The 16669-nt window shown below is 41.5% G+C and overlaps 1 protein-coding gene across 4 annotated transcripts in view; it reads left to right on the top strand.

Moving 5' to 3' along the window:
- RALB (RAS like proto-oncogene B) overlaps positions 1-16669 on the top strand; it is a 66631-nt gene that overhangs the window by 47271 nt on the left and 2691 nt on the right. For 2 of the 4 annotated variants that reach the window (XM_052676421.1, XM_052676418.1), the window contains exons 2-4: positions 11613-11769; positions 13010-13218; positions 15458-15635. In XM_052676421.1, coding sequence (XP_052532381.1) covers positions 11656-11769; positions 13010-13218; positions 15458-15635 — 501 coding nt within the window. In that variant the 5' untranslated portion in view covers positions 11613-11655. Of the gene's footprint in view, positions 1-11609; positions 11770-13009; positions 13219-15457; positions 15636-16669 lie in introns of all 4 variants that reach the window. The other 2 variants (XM_052676422.1, XM_052676419.1) reach the window with 1 other exon arrangement.

Genomic DNA, 16669 nt, shown 5'->3' with positions numbered 1-16669 from the left:
GTCCTATTCCTCTGTTAAAAAACTATGTACTTCAGGCTTTTCGTTCTTTCCACTTTCTTCATCTTCAGAAACTTCACTGCCACCATCACCGGTGGCGATAAGGTTCCCATGCTTCTTATCTGCTGTTGCATGGAGTGGGAATGTCAGCAAACAGCCTTAGCTCTTTCTTTGGTAATCATCAATTTTGTGCTCTTTGTTCTATGATAAAACCGATACCTAGCTCTTCCAGAGGACAAGGAGCAGATGTCTATGAAGTACTTGTTAATGGCTTTCAGAGTGATCACTTTATCAGTAGCTCCTTGTAGCCCTCTGTACAGGACTAAGTAATTTCCATCACTGCCTGCCTCAGAAATATCATGTCTTGTTAGTTAGGCAAGTCAAGGCTATGGAACTTCTGCTTTGTCTGTGTTCTTCTGAATACTGCTCCAATAATGTTAATAGAGGATCTGTTCTGTCTGTGCTTGAGATGTGCATGTGTTTCTTTAAGACCCATCAAAAAGAAAGCTGTAAGTTACGTAATGTGAGAATGCTATTTAGTTGCTGTGTTGGTAGGTTCTTGAATCGCTTTATGGTGGTAGCTGCTTACCTATGGCTCTCTTGTAGGTGGACCTTGACCCAGCAGCCTTTCTGATGGCTGCAGAAATGGCCCAGAAAGGTGCAAATAATGGTTGATTACTGAAATGTGAGACTTAATGGAAACACAGTAGCTACTAAAAGCTTCACTCAAATGGAATCGCAAATCAAATACTGAAAAAATCAGTTCTGGGATTATAAGCATTTGTTAAAGCTTTAAGCCTGTCAGCTGTTACTTCTTGAATTAGTGTTGCTGTCAGTTGATGTGATTAATATGAAATACTTCAGGCTGCTAAGTGTATTGGTGAAGCTGGAGACTTAATATATTCTTAAATTAGGAATGTGGCGGAACTAATCAGTGTTGGGCTGGAAAGCTGAAAGCATGCTGAGTTCTGTTGCTGTTGCCATTGCTTTGGATTATGGCACTTCCTATATGTCTTTACCTGGAGTAAAGGTTGCTTCTCAGAAGAATAGTGCAGGCTCAGCCATGCTCTGACTTCGGGCCTGGTTTTATCATCCTTTAGATGGCTAAGTGAGGGGATGTTATTTTTTGAGCTAGTGACACAGGTTTTGTAAGCCAGGGGTTGCTGACAGAATATAGCATTACTAAAAACATGAGTGCTTAAAAAAAGACCCTTGGGTCCACCTGAGCTTTGGATTCCATATTGCAGAGTATCAGCTAAATAGAATAGATTTCTTAAGGTTAGAGCCACTGCTCCATCCTGTGCTGTGTGTGCTTGGAATTGGTGCCATTCCTCATTCTATTTTCATTTTCAAAATGGTTTAAGAACCCATCTATTTTCTCACAATTCTGCAAGCTCAGTGAGAATTTTTCTTCTGTGTAAGACAACCTAAAATTTAAGTAGACTTTATGGGCTGAAGCTGGAAAGGAAAGAACCTTACTTAATTTAAAATGTTGTTAGATGTAGGTTGGTGGTGATGCTGTACATCTTCATTCATTTTGTTTGTAGGGTAGGCATTGAGCAGTGTCCAACTATACTCCTGAAGCGTTCACAACTGTCTTCTGATAGTAAGCGTGCCTGCTTTTTACCTCTTTTTTAAAAAAAAATTCATATGAGGGTCTGAATTAACTGTTAGCTGAGAAGGACTTACTGTAAATTTTAAGCTCTGCTGTACTTCTGCTAGTTATGAAATACTGTTTGGTTTGAAAAGGCTTCCCAGAGATAAAATGTATGGGAAGTGTATTTCAGGAGCATAGACTCAAATTGTAACTGCTGAGGCTGGAAGAAGCTTCAGGAGACTTTCTGTCCAGTTTTTTACTGCCCACTCTAATCCTGACCCCAGATCTCTCTACTAGCCTAGCATCCATCTGTAGGCATTCCTGCTGCCCTGATGGAGGTGCAGTTCTTTGCCTTAACTTCCTGGCAGAGCTGTAGCCATCCATCTCTTATCATGAGATCCTAGCTCGTCTCTGTGCTCCTGGCAGGACTGCAGTTCCTGTGACTATATGTGGACTTCCCCCAGCATCTCCTGCTTGTTTCTCACCCTGCATGCTTTTGTGTATAGAAGCAGCCTGTTGCATTTCTTTCCAAGGAAAGGCAGTGAGAGCAGGAGGTGAGCTGGCATTTATCAAGATCATAGTTTTCTGCTCTGAGAAGGGAGCAAATGTCTCAAAGAGCAGGCAAGGATAAATGTATGGCTCATACTATTCTGGTTTTGTGGTTTTCATGTGACCTGTCACTTGCTAGGTATTAAAAGGAGGTGTTCTGGACACTATATGAGAAGTTCTGTGTTCAAATCAGCTGGTTCCCGTTAAAGCTGGGAAGAAGTTGCATGTAGCCCCATGCTGTTGTGACAGTCCAGTTCCCATTTAAAGATGGGTAGAAATATTGCTGTTGGCTTTGAGGCAAAGCATGTGAGAGCACTGTGCTGGAGGGCATGTACCTGTGTACATACCTAAGGTGTCTCTTTAGATCAGTAGAAAGGTAGCTTCTGGGTGTGGAATTTGCTGTTCCTGATCAGGGAGACTTGATATTTCTGCTCAGATGAGTTTTAACACAGCATCTGAATTGCAGATAAATACTAATTGTCTGAGGTAACCAGTGTGGCTGTTGTTGCTTTGTGTGATGGAAACGTGCTGATTGAAAGATGGGGAAACTGGGTGCTTGGAGCAGAAGTGCAGTGTGTCTGATAAAGGGAGCTCTGACTGTGTGTGTCTGTGAGCCCTACAGTGGTTCAAATAGTGTGATTGCTTTCAGAGGCTGCAGGGAGGTGGTTCTCCTGTGCCCCTGAGGAGGAGGGTGTCAATGATTAGAGTAAGGGGTTATAACCCGCCTACATCCATTTATTATAATAATAATAATATTATTATTATATTATAATAATACTAGCAGGTATTTAAGTATTTTACCCATCCACAGATAGAGAGCAGCACTCAGAACTCTAACTTCACTTCAGGAGCAAGGAATACTTGACACTCAAGTGCACAGTTGGGACCAGTCACTGCTGCTGGTAGTACTTAAGCCATGGTGTTTGGGCTTCTGCATTCCCCTGGGTGCCCAGTGACTGGGCACCCAGAAGGTAGTTCCTATGACATGGTCACGTTCATCCTCTGAGCAAGCAGCTTGTTGGCTGCTGTGCTGCGTTTGCAAGGCCAGTGGGCTGGCTTGGATGGGGAACTTGGGTTGGCAACGCTTCCTGAGGCTGAAGAAGTCAATCCTGTGACTCTGTAGCAGCCTCATGACTGAATGTGTTTTTGTAGCAGTTCAGTAGATCTGTTTCCTTTTGGTTACATTGCTGCAGGTTATCCACTGAAAATGTACTGTAATCTCATACTGACATAGGATTTATTGTATTATTTTTGAAATCTCATGTGCTATTTAAGATATACCCCAGTCAAACTTTCTGCTTGTGCAACTTGCTATGTTTCCAGAGGTCTGATTAGGGTATTAGGTATTAGGGTATTAGGTCTGACAGTATGAAATTAACATCTGAAATGTGTCATTATGCCTAGCAGTGCTCTGGCAGACTTGACGTGTGCTGTGTATCAAAGGTGAGCATGCTCTTACATTGAGAAGCTTTCCAAGGAAGTGAAGCTGAAACACTTGCAAGTCAGTGCGGTGGTTGAGGCTGTTGCACAACTCTGCAGTGTCATTTATCAGGTATGAGCCTCACTGAATCATGTGAGAGATACTGTCCTTAATTCACTGTAGGTAATTAGGCAACCAGACAGTTACCACTGCAGTGGCAAACTTTGCATAGCAATACTGAGCAAATTAGCTCAGTCTTTATGCTTGCAGGAGACTTGTATCAGTGTCCTTGCTAGGATAAGGGCAGTGAAGTGGATCAATCTCTTCTATAGTTTTCTAAAGTGTCTTCTGGGTCCTGGTGCTAGACCTGTTGGCATCCTGAAAGCACATGGAGAAGTCTGGATGGGTTACTCCTACATTTTGCCTAGCACTAATGGCGTTAGTATCTTCAGGTTTGTAGTTCAGGTAGTGCTTTACCTTTTAAAAGCAAAGAGAATATCTTGCTGGTTACTCTGCACAGCAGTATAGTAAATAAGGTAGTGGTGTCTGGCTTTCTGGAACAAATAACTCTGCTTCTGTGAAACAGTCAGACAATCTCAAGTATTAGTAAAGGCCTTGCACTGTATATACTGCAGGTATATAATTCTAAGGGTTTTATGATAGAGCTGAGGTGGTGTGATAAACTAGAACTTTTCCCTTTGGGTGTCCCCATTCAGGACCAAGCTCGCTCCAGAATGATGCTGTATGTCCCTACTGGTGTGAATGTAATCCTGATGTGCCTGCTGTCTCTTCTGGGGAAGAATAATCCCAGTTGTTAAGAATGGGAAGCAATGTGTTCTGTGCTTATGTCCTTCCTCATTGATTTGGGACTGATGCCATGTGGCAGGCTGCTGCACTTGTAGGCAGCTTGAACCACGTGGAGCAAGAAGGATGCAGAGCTGTTACTAGAATCTAGAAGGGTAAGTATAATATTAAAACATCAATTCTTCCATTTGATTAAAATGGAAGGTGCGTACCAATGGGAGAAAATAATGCTAAAAGCCTCTAACCACTGGAACACACAAGAAGCTTACCAGGTGTGGCTCCAGTTGCTGTGAGGAAGGCATTTCCCCTTTGATTAGTAAGGAATACAACAAGTGACTGTAGCAGTCAGATTGTTCTGTGATGGTTGTATATAATGACTTCTATGATTGTGTTTAGCTGCCAACATTGTGGCGACCAAGCAGCTCATGCACCAGTCAGGAGTGAGACTCCAGGTCTTCCTGTCTTTTTGCTGTTGTCTCCATGTATTTCAGTGCCCCTGGAGCACTGCAGCCAGGCAGAAGTTCCAGCTCCCAAATAGCAGTGATCCCTTGAAGACGTGGGGTTGTGTTAGGCCTGTGCTGCTTGCGGGAGCCAGGAGCTGTGCTTTCATACTCTGTATGTATATGAACTAAGCAGTGCTGCTGTTGGCTTGCTGACAGACTTGGTGCTTTTCCCTGGGAAACTGATGTGTGCTGGAGTTCTGGCAGGCTTCCATCATGACATTGTTTGTTTTCATTCTGACCCCCCCTCAAGAGCTGTGGGGAGGACTGTAGAGAAAACTGTCAGTTTATGTCCTTGCTTTGTGGGGAAGACTGGGTAGAGATGACTCATCTGAGTGCCGTGGGGCACCGCTCTCTGGACTGCTCTTGTGCATCAGATCCCAGAAGAGTTCACCTTCAGATAGCGTGGTCCAATAGATCAAGTGGAGCAACAGTAGAAACAACCAATAACTTTTGTTCTTATGTGCATTTTCACTACTGTGTGTGCATTCAGTGTACATAAATTAAGTAGTAAAAACATTAGTGGCTTTTGTCTGCACAGAACCACTAGCGTGACTGGGAAGCTGCAATTTATGGGTGCAGCACTATACAACTAAGTAGCTGCACTTCCTTTAATGATCTCAGTTTTGAGATGAGCTGTATACTTAGAGCAGGAATGAACCTGGTATCATAGCTAGTCCTAGCTTGGTGCCGAGTTGGAAGTGCTCTGTCTATCTCTCAACAGTGTCTCTTAACGCTACTTTCACTGATCCCTCTTTGTTGGCTGACTGATCTTTGTATTTATGAAGACTGATGGGAGAAAAACAGGCATTGCTTTATTAAGCTGGGAAATGGAGATGCCTACCTCGAGTCTGTGACAAAAATAGAATAATTGCAATAGAGATTTTCATACAGATCTGTATAAAGACACTCTGAGACCAAAATGAAGCAGTAGTTGCTTTCCAGTGTTTGCATTCGAGCTCCAATTAAAATGATTTGCAGTGCTTTATGAACATGTGACTGCAGAACAGCACTTTTAAGATGACAGTGATAGTATGCTGCATTATCAGGCTGTTTGGAGCATGATCTTCGTATCTTAAGCTTTACAGCATTATTTAATGTATCACAGCTATATGCAGTTCTCCAGATGTGCAGCAGCTTATAAGTACTACCTATGGGCAGTCTTTTCTTTGCTTAACTGAGTAACTTGTCCCTAATCAATACCTTTTTTTTTTTTTTTAACCTCACTGCAGGAACTTCTTGTTTAAATTTTAGATAGAGATACCTGTGCAGTTCTTGTTTTAGTACAGTGTAAGATCTAATTGAAGTTATTTTAAATGTTGCCCTTTTGACAGACTGTTCCAATACACAGCACTGCTGCAGGGTGGAATGCCTGGGTAGGATTTGGAGTTCGTTTGAGTTTTCCTCAGACACCAGAACGGTTGTAAGTGAATCTATCTTTAAGTTATTGCTGATATGCAGAGGCATTGTCTATTTGTTGTTAATGAGTTAGAAGAGTCATCTGAATGATATGAGATAAATTTGTATAGTAAGTGCTGCTTTCAGACTTGCTTTCTAAGCTGTGGTGACGCATCTTTCTTCAGAAAACTTGTGGGCGAAGCTGGGCTGTGCTTGACAGGGATGATGGGAGCAGTGTGCTGTGTGTATGAGAAATAGTGATCTGTTTTAATCCCAGTACTGGGTGCTGCAGATCTGAGGATAGCCTTAAAAGGTGGCGTTGCCCAAGCCTAGCTAGTACTTGGTGCGGAGAATAGGGGGCTGGACTTGCAGGTTGCTTTTGTAGCTGTGTCCTACCACTCATTGTTGCTTTACCCGACCGCAGCAAGTTCTTATTCTGTAGAACTGCTTTAGGTGTGTACACTTGAGAAAAATACTTACAGTCCTTTTATAGCAAATTGGCTCTTTAATAAATAATTTTATTTCAGTGAAAGTTGAGATTTTCTGCATGCAGTGGAGAGCACAGTAAGATTCAAACTGTACATATGTGGTCTGTGTATAGCTGCTGCTGGAAGACACTGGCCATCACAGCCACTCAAACTAATTATGTATATATTTCTGACTCTTGGTTGTAAGTAACAATGTATTTTGATTGAAACTACTGTAGCAAGCTTGTAGCTTTCAGTGCATCAAATAATGTATTTAATATTTGTCAAACTTCTGAATATTGTGGTGTTTCTAATTCTTCCAACAGTGATCCAGTCTGTATAAATTCTTGTTTGGAGGGAATTCCTGGGACATGGGATTACCTTGCTTTTTCTTTGGTTCTTAGGTATTGTGTTTTCTAGATCTGTTTTTAGCTTCTCATCTGATGTCGTTAACTGAGTAACGACAAAACTGCTAATAGATTTCTTACAGATAAGAAAATGTCTAATTACTAAAAGGAGATCTCAGGCTAGGGTTTCAGCTCTAGTGCTCAGCCCCTGTGCTGCAGTAGGGTGTTGGCTACACCAGCTCACCTCAAGGGAATGTGGGGTGGACAGGATTGCAAAGTTTCCCTGCTTGCTTAGTGGTGTATGTAACCTCTGACTGCTATAGTTGGCTTTACTTCTACAAACATGCTCCCCATCACATCAGTACTTGGTACTCAGGTGTGAGGTCTTGCTGATGGCTGTCTTGTGGGAGGTGGGCTTGTACAGCTGGTGCAAGGGAGATGGGATGGAGAGAGAGGCAGGGCGGTATAAATGGGAACTGTGAAACTGCTGCCCCATCCTGCTCTGCAAGACGTCTCAGGCCAGAGGAGGTCCTTGATCTGATAAAAACATGGCCTGGAAAATCTATAGCTGTGACTGAAGATAGGAGCATCCAGCATAAGTGGGGAGGGATGCAGGGGCTTCCTGAGAAGGGATTTGTCCTGAACACTTCATAATCTTTTTAGTATGAAAACCAATAACTGGAGACTCTCCAAGAGGTAAGATTAGCACAGCCAAAAAAGCAGCACTTTTATTTTTAGCATGCATATACTAAAATTCTTAGTAGCATTAAATATGCCACTTGAGATTAAGTGAACTTGTTTTTATAGTTGAACTACCAGTTGGAGCATTTACAGTCCATTGAAAGCTAATGGAATTTCAGTGCTTAAAGATTTTCTGGATAACCTCAGAACAGCTGAGCAGCTCTCACAGTTCATAGCTCAGTGAGATTGTTAATTGGTTTTGTGATCCAGGGAATTTCTGTGACTGCATTCTTGTAGGCGTATCGCAGAACCAAACACCCCAAAGCCTCTAATTCGCGTTCTGATAAATGAGGATCACTAAAATACTGTTGTGGAACTTTGTCCTTTCTGTGCTTGCTTTGGATGACATCACATTTAAGCCTTTTTAATAGGGTGAATACCCAGATTTTCCTTTAAAACTAGGTGTCTGAAGGGTTTAACAAAGCTCTTCTGTCAAGCTATTGGGTGAAGTGTTTCTAGAATCATTCTTTGAAATCTAAAGAATGGCTGCTTTCAGTGGTGGGGTAGCAATGAAAAGAAACGTCCAAGGATATCAGCTGCATTGCAGAACAAGGGCTGGTCTCAGCAACTCTGTGCTTAGAGCTCTTTCCATTTTTTTTAAACCTCAAATTGAGTTGGAAAAGCTAGAGGTGATTCTAATTAACACCTCAGTATGGCTCTAGAATTTCTTACTGTTATAACAGAATATGTCCTGGAAAGCAACTGGACTTATTGTGGCTTTTCATGTTTTTTCCACCTATGTCTGTGTGCAGTAGTAAAGGGGGCTCCTTTCTTGTGATGAGTGTTGTTTCCTTTATGTGACTGCAACTGTGGGTGGAGTGTGTAACCTGGCTGAAACCATTCAGCAGTCATCTGTGCATCAGGGCATAGAGTAAACCAGTCCTGTGTGTTAGTAGTGTTCTGCAGCAGGGTGACTGCTTAGGTTGAAGAGTAGAGTAGAAGAACTAGCAGTGCTATGTTTACATTTGGATTTCATGAAGCTGTAAATGAATGCTTGCTGTGAAGTACTCTGGTTTGCAGATGCCTGCCAAGAATGAAACAACACTCTGCAGGTTACTCTATAGTAGGAGGCCTTAGTTAACCTGGAGGAATTGCAATCTGAACAGGTAAGATGGGAAGGCTGAAATAGTTGTGTTTAGGGCTAAATTTTGAGGGTGGCACAGTTTGATTGCAAAAACTTCTGGTAGGATTAGGTCTGTAGTGCAGGAGGGATCTTCAGAAGTCTAAATAAAATCAGCTTCTTAGTAACCATTGTGGCTTGACTTACAACTCTTACTGTTTCATGTGGCCAGCCTGTCTGATAGAGCCTTCGTTTGTTGGTCTAAAGATCCATTTTCAATAGTACCACAAAACTTCTACTGTGTATATAGTTTTGTGTTGCCCATTATCAAAAACCCAGGTACTCAGTCCTTTTCTTTTGAAGCAGATGAAGCAGGTAATTGCTTCTAATTTCTGAAACGTAAAAGGCTGCCTGGAAAAGTCTGTGTCCTGGTATCTGTCTAGAACTTTCATCCACAGCGTGATGAAAAGTAGCCTGGAGAAACTCAAAAGGTGTTTCAAAAGGTTTTATTCTTACAGGTCATAGCATTTTCCACACCAAGTTCAGTATGACTTGTTTCACCTGAGGGTAGATAAGATAGAAATGCAAGTCCAGCCACTGACTGGATTGTTTTCCTTGACAGAGGAAAGTAAACTGTTTTTTGGGCTATGGAGGTGGAAAGGGAACTGAGCAGTTGATCTCAGTGAGTTTTGTTTGCTCTATTACTGTATTACTATTTAAAATCGTACTGTGCCCTTTCTGAAGCAGTGATGCGCTACTGGTCTGGTCCTGCCTGACACACTGGCACTGACAGGATCGGTCCTGTGCTGCATGGTTTCAGCCTTGTCTTTCTCTGTTCTGCTTGGCTCTTCTGTGGTTCTGCGTCCTTACCACAGGTCATGGCTGTTCCTTTTTGCCTTAGAAAGGACTGGGTGAGCTCCCTCCCCTGCTTTAAACTGACTCTGCCTTATACCAAATCTGCAGTCCTCCTGGTTTGGAACCTCAAGGGTAATGGCTAAATTCAGTGTTTGCAAAGTGGGTGTAGCAGACAGATAAGAGTAGCTCTCTCTATGTGGGGACTGTACTGTAACTCAGATGCTTGAAAAAGCATTGCTGAGAGTGCTTCTTTGTTGTTGGGGTGTTTGGTCTTGTATGGCACATCCTAGTCAACAACTTAGTCTGAGGTGTTATTTTTCAGAACATAGTTGTGCAAAGGGGGAAGAATTCTTTGCCATTGGTGTCTACCAGGATGGGTCACCCAGTCTGGTGATGGAGTTACTGACCTCAAATCTCAGTGCACGTGGTAACCTGGCTTGCCTGGAGCCAACTGCTTTTGAGTGAGCAATATTCAGTGGTCCTTCCCAGCCTATCTAATCCTAGAATGTTTGGAGCTTGGCAAGCTGTTAGTCCCTGGTTAGTTCTGTTAGTTTTAGGACTGCTGGTTATGTGAAAACCTTTTCCAGTGTAGTGCTTATATAATTTCTGTTGTAGGCATTACTCTTGTCTGGTAGAAGTCAATGGTATGATGGGTGGATTGTGTGCATGAGCTGATCTCAGGTCAGGCTAGCTTGAGACTCCTGGTAGGCCTATTCATGCTTACTGTTCTGTGATAGTGGAACTGTTATAAGTCAGGGCAGGTATAGGTGCTTTTTGTAGCAGTGTTCTCTGCATGATCTCCTGTCCTTCCTACAGCACTCAGCCAGGATAGGAGTAGCTGGGGTCTTCAGCTGTCCTGCTGTGTGAGGATATAGGTTTTGCTGTCCTTGCATCTCCTGTATAGCATTTGTGCCTGGAGCACACATCTTTTATTCTCCTCACTCTGGGGATCATGTCTGGTGACAACTTGGTTCAGTTGCTTCATCTTTTGTTCCCTGTTTCCCAGCATGCTGTTCTTACAACTGCTGTTCTATGCTAATCGTGGTCTGGCATTGCTACATCCAGCTGCTGGTAAATGCTGGAGACCTCCTAAATGAACAAAATTCAACAAAAACCACTACTGCACTTAAGTACTTAGTTTGCATGACGTGTAACAAAAGCTTGTTAAAAAGTGCCATTTATTGAACTCACTCTTTCTGGATTTGCAATATCAGGAGAAGAGCAGGTACTGAGTATTTCTTGCAGTAAAGCAGGATGTTTTCAGAAGCAAATTGTAGCATCAAAGGCTAGAATATCAAAATAAATGCTAATGCCATGTCATAAGACTTTCTGCTGGAAGCTTTTGCAATTTGTTCCTGCCAGAATTTACTATGAATCTCTGCTTTTTGTATTAGCCTACATAGAGAAAAGATCAAAAGTCACTTTCATAAGCAGATCTAAGGTATAGCTCTGTTAGTAGGTTGAAACTAAGCTGTATCAACTTTAAAGAAATATTTTAGAAAGGTGTAAAGCCTTATAGTAAGAGAGAAGAACATAACTTCCTGTTACGAGTGTAGTTTCCTTTAGAAACTTCTCTAGGTGGCAGGCACATAGGATGGGTTTACAAACAAAAGCAGCTTGTTTAGTTAGTGTGTGGCTGTGAGAAGCCTTTGACCTTTCTGTTATTCCTGACACAGGGAGGGCATTTGTCCTAATACAAGATATTAGGACAAATACTTCCTGTTCTAGACATGAGTCTAGACTTCATTTCCAGTGCATGGGGATGACCTGTTCTTCAAGCTTCCTGATAGGGTTTTAATCTGGTCTTTCCACAACAGTGAGATGCTTTACCTGCATGGTACCACTGTGCCACTGATGTTTTGTTTTTCTGTCAGCAGGTCTGATTGGTTGTCTGGTACTTCAGCAGTGGCAGACAGGACAATGGCTGCCAGCAAGGGCAAGAACCAGAGTTCCTTGGCACTCCATAAAGTAATCATGGTTGGTAGTGGAGGTGTAGGAAAATCTGCGCTCACTCTCCAGTTCATGTATGATGAGGTAAGTAGCTTTGGTTTAGCTTTTCTGAGTCTGAATGGGTACAGCTTACTAAATGCTTGTGGTGGGGGCAAAGGGACTGCATCTAAGTAGGAAAAGGTCTAGTGACTGGCCAAGAATAACAGAGGAATCTGACAGGTGCCCTGTAGGAGCACTTCTGGCCAAGAGTGGTGGGTTTGATTCTTTCTAGTGAAAGATTCAAAATGTGCCAGTGATTGAGTGTGTGCAGAGCCTGTTAAAATTGAAATTCATTTGGTTGCCATTTGTTTTAGGCCAGGTAAGGTTGAAGTCAGAAGTAAGCATTCTGTTTTGCTCTCAACCACATGGAGCAGTGTGCGTGCTTAGAGTTCTTCCATACTGATGTATGGAAAGCTAGATCAGGCAGTCCAGATTAACATAATTGAACTCATGATTTGCTAATTTAGAAATTGGCCATTATTTGCAGGCTGTCCAAACATACTGCAGTGATGTATCTGAACAGGCCCCATTGTTGAGGGGAGATGGCCATAGGTACTGTTGTGGTACCTATGCTGAGATAACTCAGTGCATCAGCTGGCTTGAGTTTGGCGTAAGGAAATCAGTGGCAATACCAGCTTGAAAGCATGAACTTTCTGCTACACCTCCTCTAGCATGGCTCATAGAGAAACTCAGTCAACTTAATCAGGCTTATGGCACAACCTTCTGTTAGTCGTTAAGACTAAGGAGCCTATGCTGGGTGTGTACTGTCAGCATAGAATTACAAGTGGAATTGTCAGTGGCTTTGTGTGTTTGGTCAGTATTGAATGTGTTTAGCTACATGCTCATATAATTATGGAGCAACTTTTTATGTTCAATGAATGGCTGCTGTCATCTGGGCTTGTTGAAACTATGGATAGTTGTGACTGAAGTACAATCAGAAATGCTTTGTTCTTGAGGTGGGAGATCTAGATAATGCAACCTGTTCGTGAGCTGGTAGCTTACACTAGGTCTTTGTCCCTTAAATTGTGCTGAAATTGCTGAACAGTATTTTATTTAGGAAGACAGTTTCTCTTGAGTAGGCAGATTGGCTCTTTGATGTATTAAGTACTTAAATAGCTTGCTTTTTATAGAGGGGAAAAAAAAAAAAAGGTGGTGGAACTTAGTAACTGACTGAATTATGATGAGGCTTTCAGGAATTTAAGTGTCACTGAAGTGGAAGAGAATGGATATAGGCAAATAGTGAGGCCTTCTGACAATAATTCTAAGCACTAATTTCTATCTTCAGTTTGTAGAAGACTATGAACCTACCAAAGCTGACAGTTACAGAAAGAAAGTAGTTCTAGATGGTGAAGAAGTTCAAATAGACATTCTGGACACAGCCGGACAGGAGGATTATGCTGCAATCAGAGATAACTATTTCCGCAGTGGGGAAGGATTTCTTCTAGTCTTCTCGATAACAGAGCATGAATCCTTCACAGCTACTGCAGAATTTCGGTAAGCATTCTTCCCACAGGCAAGGGGATATGTTTGGTTTCTATTCTACTCTGACAGTTCTTTATAAAAGCTGTAGCTCTTTCTCCTTTATCCGTTACCGTTTGGTCTGTGAAAGTGACAATACAACCATTTTGTTCTTGGTAACTAAAATAACAGATTCTTGGACTCTTAGAATTTATTTTTTCAATTTATGTATTATGTATTCAATTCATGTATTATGAATTTATGTATTCAAGCCAGTTTTCAGTCTTTGTGGATGTGGAGTTTATGTGAGAGCAGTAGTTCTGGAATTAAGTCTGCCTTTTGGCCAGATTTCAGACACTGTTGCTTACTGCTAGAAGCAGGTGCTCTAAGGGAGGGAAGGATTAGCCTCCACACTCAGGTATGGATTGGTGCCAAGCGAGGGTTGGCAGCTGAGCAGCACTATTGTAGGCAGACATGTTCCTAGAAAGACACACAGTGGTGGTAATGCTTCTGTTTTTTGTTCTCAGGATTAGTAATTCTAATGTAAAAATCAGTTGCAAACTGAGCACAGAAACTACTTCTGTACTGTAAAAGAGTTTTGACCAACTGTTCTGGTCCTAGAGCTTATGTATTCAGGTTCTTCAGGACAGATGTTCTGGCTTTTTTTTTTTTTTTTTTTTTGCTAATAGCTGTTGCCTCAGTGTAGAAGACAATCCAGAGATTCCTTAAGAGTTCTGTCTGTTCTTTATCAGTCTGATTTGTTTTCACTTTGCTTTGTTGAAACAAGATTAACAGACAATCAGCACTCTAAATTTCTGCTTACCGTGCAAGGCAGGCAGTTATTTCCAGGATGTTATAATAGCTACAACATTTCCTTCACATTCTAGGACTTCTGTCCAAGTTCTTAATTTATTTTACCATTCCAGCAGTAATAGGGAACTGCATAGTTACTTAAGAGTGTTTTGTCACATATGAGACAAAGGGTGATAGTCACAAGGGACACAACAGGAGCTGTTTTGTTTGGTATGCTCTGTTTGGAGCGTTAAAGGAATGAAACAGCTGAAGTGGTGTTGGGCTGAAAGTGAGTCCAAAGACTTTTTATAATGGAAGATGAAGGGGAAAAGTTGATAGCAATCAAGCAGGTACAAAACTAGGTACTTCTAGGAGTACCAAGTCTGACTCTTGGCTTGGATGCTTGACTGAAATAAGGTTAAACCCAAGGCTTAAGGATTTAGATGAGAAGGTGTAGAGGTATATTTCTTGTTGATGTTTCTTATTAGACTTCTGTAAGTGGATTAACGGTGTGTTGGTTGAATATTCCAGCACATCCAGAGAAATGAAAAAGCAATGCTGATCTTGAAGGTGAACAAAAAGGATGTGAAAGCCTTGAGATGGAGAATGTTTTTTTCTGAATGGTTCTGAATTGAACAAAATGGAAATAAGTTAAATGGGGTATTTAGTTGAGAGGAGATGTAAGAATTGGTGGTTTGAAGAAAACACTTTTTCAGGAAGAAGGGAAAATGGATAGCCTAAAAATAACTGCATACTGGTATGACACTTGCAGAATTCTAGATGGACAGCAGCATGTGTCAGTCTAGTTTCAACCTGTTTTATTCCAGTAATAGTACAGGCTTTGAGACTTGCATATAGCATTGTGCTCACAGTCTCCTTTCTCAGGTGCTGATAGGCCCTTCTTGAATGGGAAAAGGATAGCAAGGTTAATATTGATCAATTTTTTTCTTAGAAAGCTTTGAAGAGGGAAGACTTGCTAGCCCTTCAGTGTAGTATTGAGCTAGTAAATAATGACTGATGTAGCCATTAAAAATAATCTTTGCCAGTTACTTCTCCTGTTCTTAACCTACTACTTTGACAAAGTCTTGATGCTGCCTGGACCTGTACTGAGATGGCGTAAAGACTTGAAATTGAGGGTAGTAACTAAACACAAGGCTGAAATCTGGTAAACTTGTGCTTTTTTGTATTCAGATGTGAACTCCTATTAAGTTGTTCTTCTGCTGCATTACTTTTCTTCTAAAGCCAGGGTAGCAAAACTTCTAACTAAATGGTGAAATAGCCTTCCTGAAGATGTAGCTTTTACTTAGTGTGAAGCCCATGGTGTTAAACTTAAAACCACTTCAGCTGTATTTGGCTGTTTGGGGACTGACTTAAGTAGTGTGCAGAATGCTAGTAGTGTGCAGACCACTTGATGTATTCATCTTAAGAGTGGGGTTTTTATTAATATCACTAATGTGCTTATTTTTAATACCCAATGCATTAGGGAACAGATTCTGCGTGTGAAGGCTGAAGAAGATAAAATACCTTTACTGGTAGTAGGAAACAAATCTGACTTGGAAGAGCGCCGACAAGTGCCTGTAGAAGAGGCTAGAAGTAAGGCAGAAGAGTGGGGTGTACAGTATGTAGAGACCTCTGCCAAAACTAGAGCAAATGTAGATAAGGTAAGACAAATAACCTGTTTTTACTACAGTTAAACTGGTACTGCTTGCTTAACAGCTGAGTGAATTCTTGACTCTTGCTGGAAAAGCAAATCCACGTTTGGGCTTCCAAAAGCATAGGTTATCAAAAGAAGTAACTTAATGGAATGTGTGTGCTGAAGTAAATACATAGCTTGGGCAAGTACTAGTTAACAGTGTTGTTTTAACTGTTTGTACCTGAACTAGCTTTTCAATAAAGCCTGTTAGCTATAGTTGAACTGTTTCCATCCTTCCTTGCAAAGCTGTGTAACGTGGTTGATGTTAAAAACTTGACTCTTGCATTCTTGTCAAGATTATTCTGAATTGACCAGAAACTCTTCTTATGGTGTTCCTGTCCTGTTTTGATTTGCATGTGCTGGTCTAGGACAACCATTCTTAAAGTGTTTCTGCTGCTGCTTTGACTAAATATTGATGGAGTATTCCTAATGAGAAATAAATTCACCCAGCAGGAGAAATCAACAGTTTCAAATCTCCCTTTGTGTAGTTCAGCAGTTTATTGAAGAGAGTACCCTTTTACTTCCATATTCTTTGGAAGATGCCCCTAGGCTTAGTGTTGGTCCCTCTTAAGAGCTAAGGGATGTAGTTGAGTGAAATGTGCATTTGTTCTCAGATTACAAAGTGTAAGGTGCTTTTTTTCCTTGGCCAAAGGATGTATGTAGCTTGTTAAGCTCTAAAGGCAAAGGTGTTACAGACAGTTTCTTGATCTTTTAGTCCATTAGCTCACTAACAGAGGTGTGAGTGGTCCATAAGTTACCTAGTAGAAGCTTATTTATCATAGTGTTGATTTGAAGCAGTGTATGGAACTCTCGAGTTGAGACCTTTTCTTCATAGATGATATAGAATCCCAGAATTGCAGGGGTTGGAAGGGACATCAAGAGATCATTGAATCCAACCCCCTGCTAAAGCAGGATCCCTGCAATAGGCCACACAGGTGGGTGTCTACATGGGTCTTGAATGTTTCCATAGAAGGAGACTCTACATCCTATCTGGTAGCCTGT

The sequence above is a fragment of the Tympanuchus pallidicinctus genome, unplaced genomic scaffold (genome assembly GCF_026119805.1).
Source record: "Tympanuchus pallidicinctus isolate F22 unplaced genomic scaffold, pur_lepc_1.0 scaffold15, whole genome shotgun sequence".
Taxonomy (NCBI): domain Eukaryota; kingdom Metazoa; phylum Chordata; class Aves; order Galliformes; family Phasianidae; genus Tympanuchus; species Tympanuchus pallidicinctus.
Note: the sequence above shows the minus strand (reverse complement) of the source record. Positions and strands in the feature narration are given on the sequence as shown.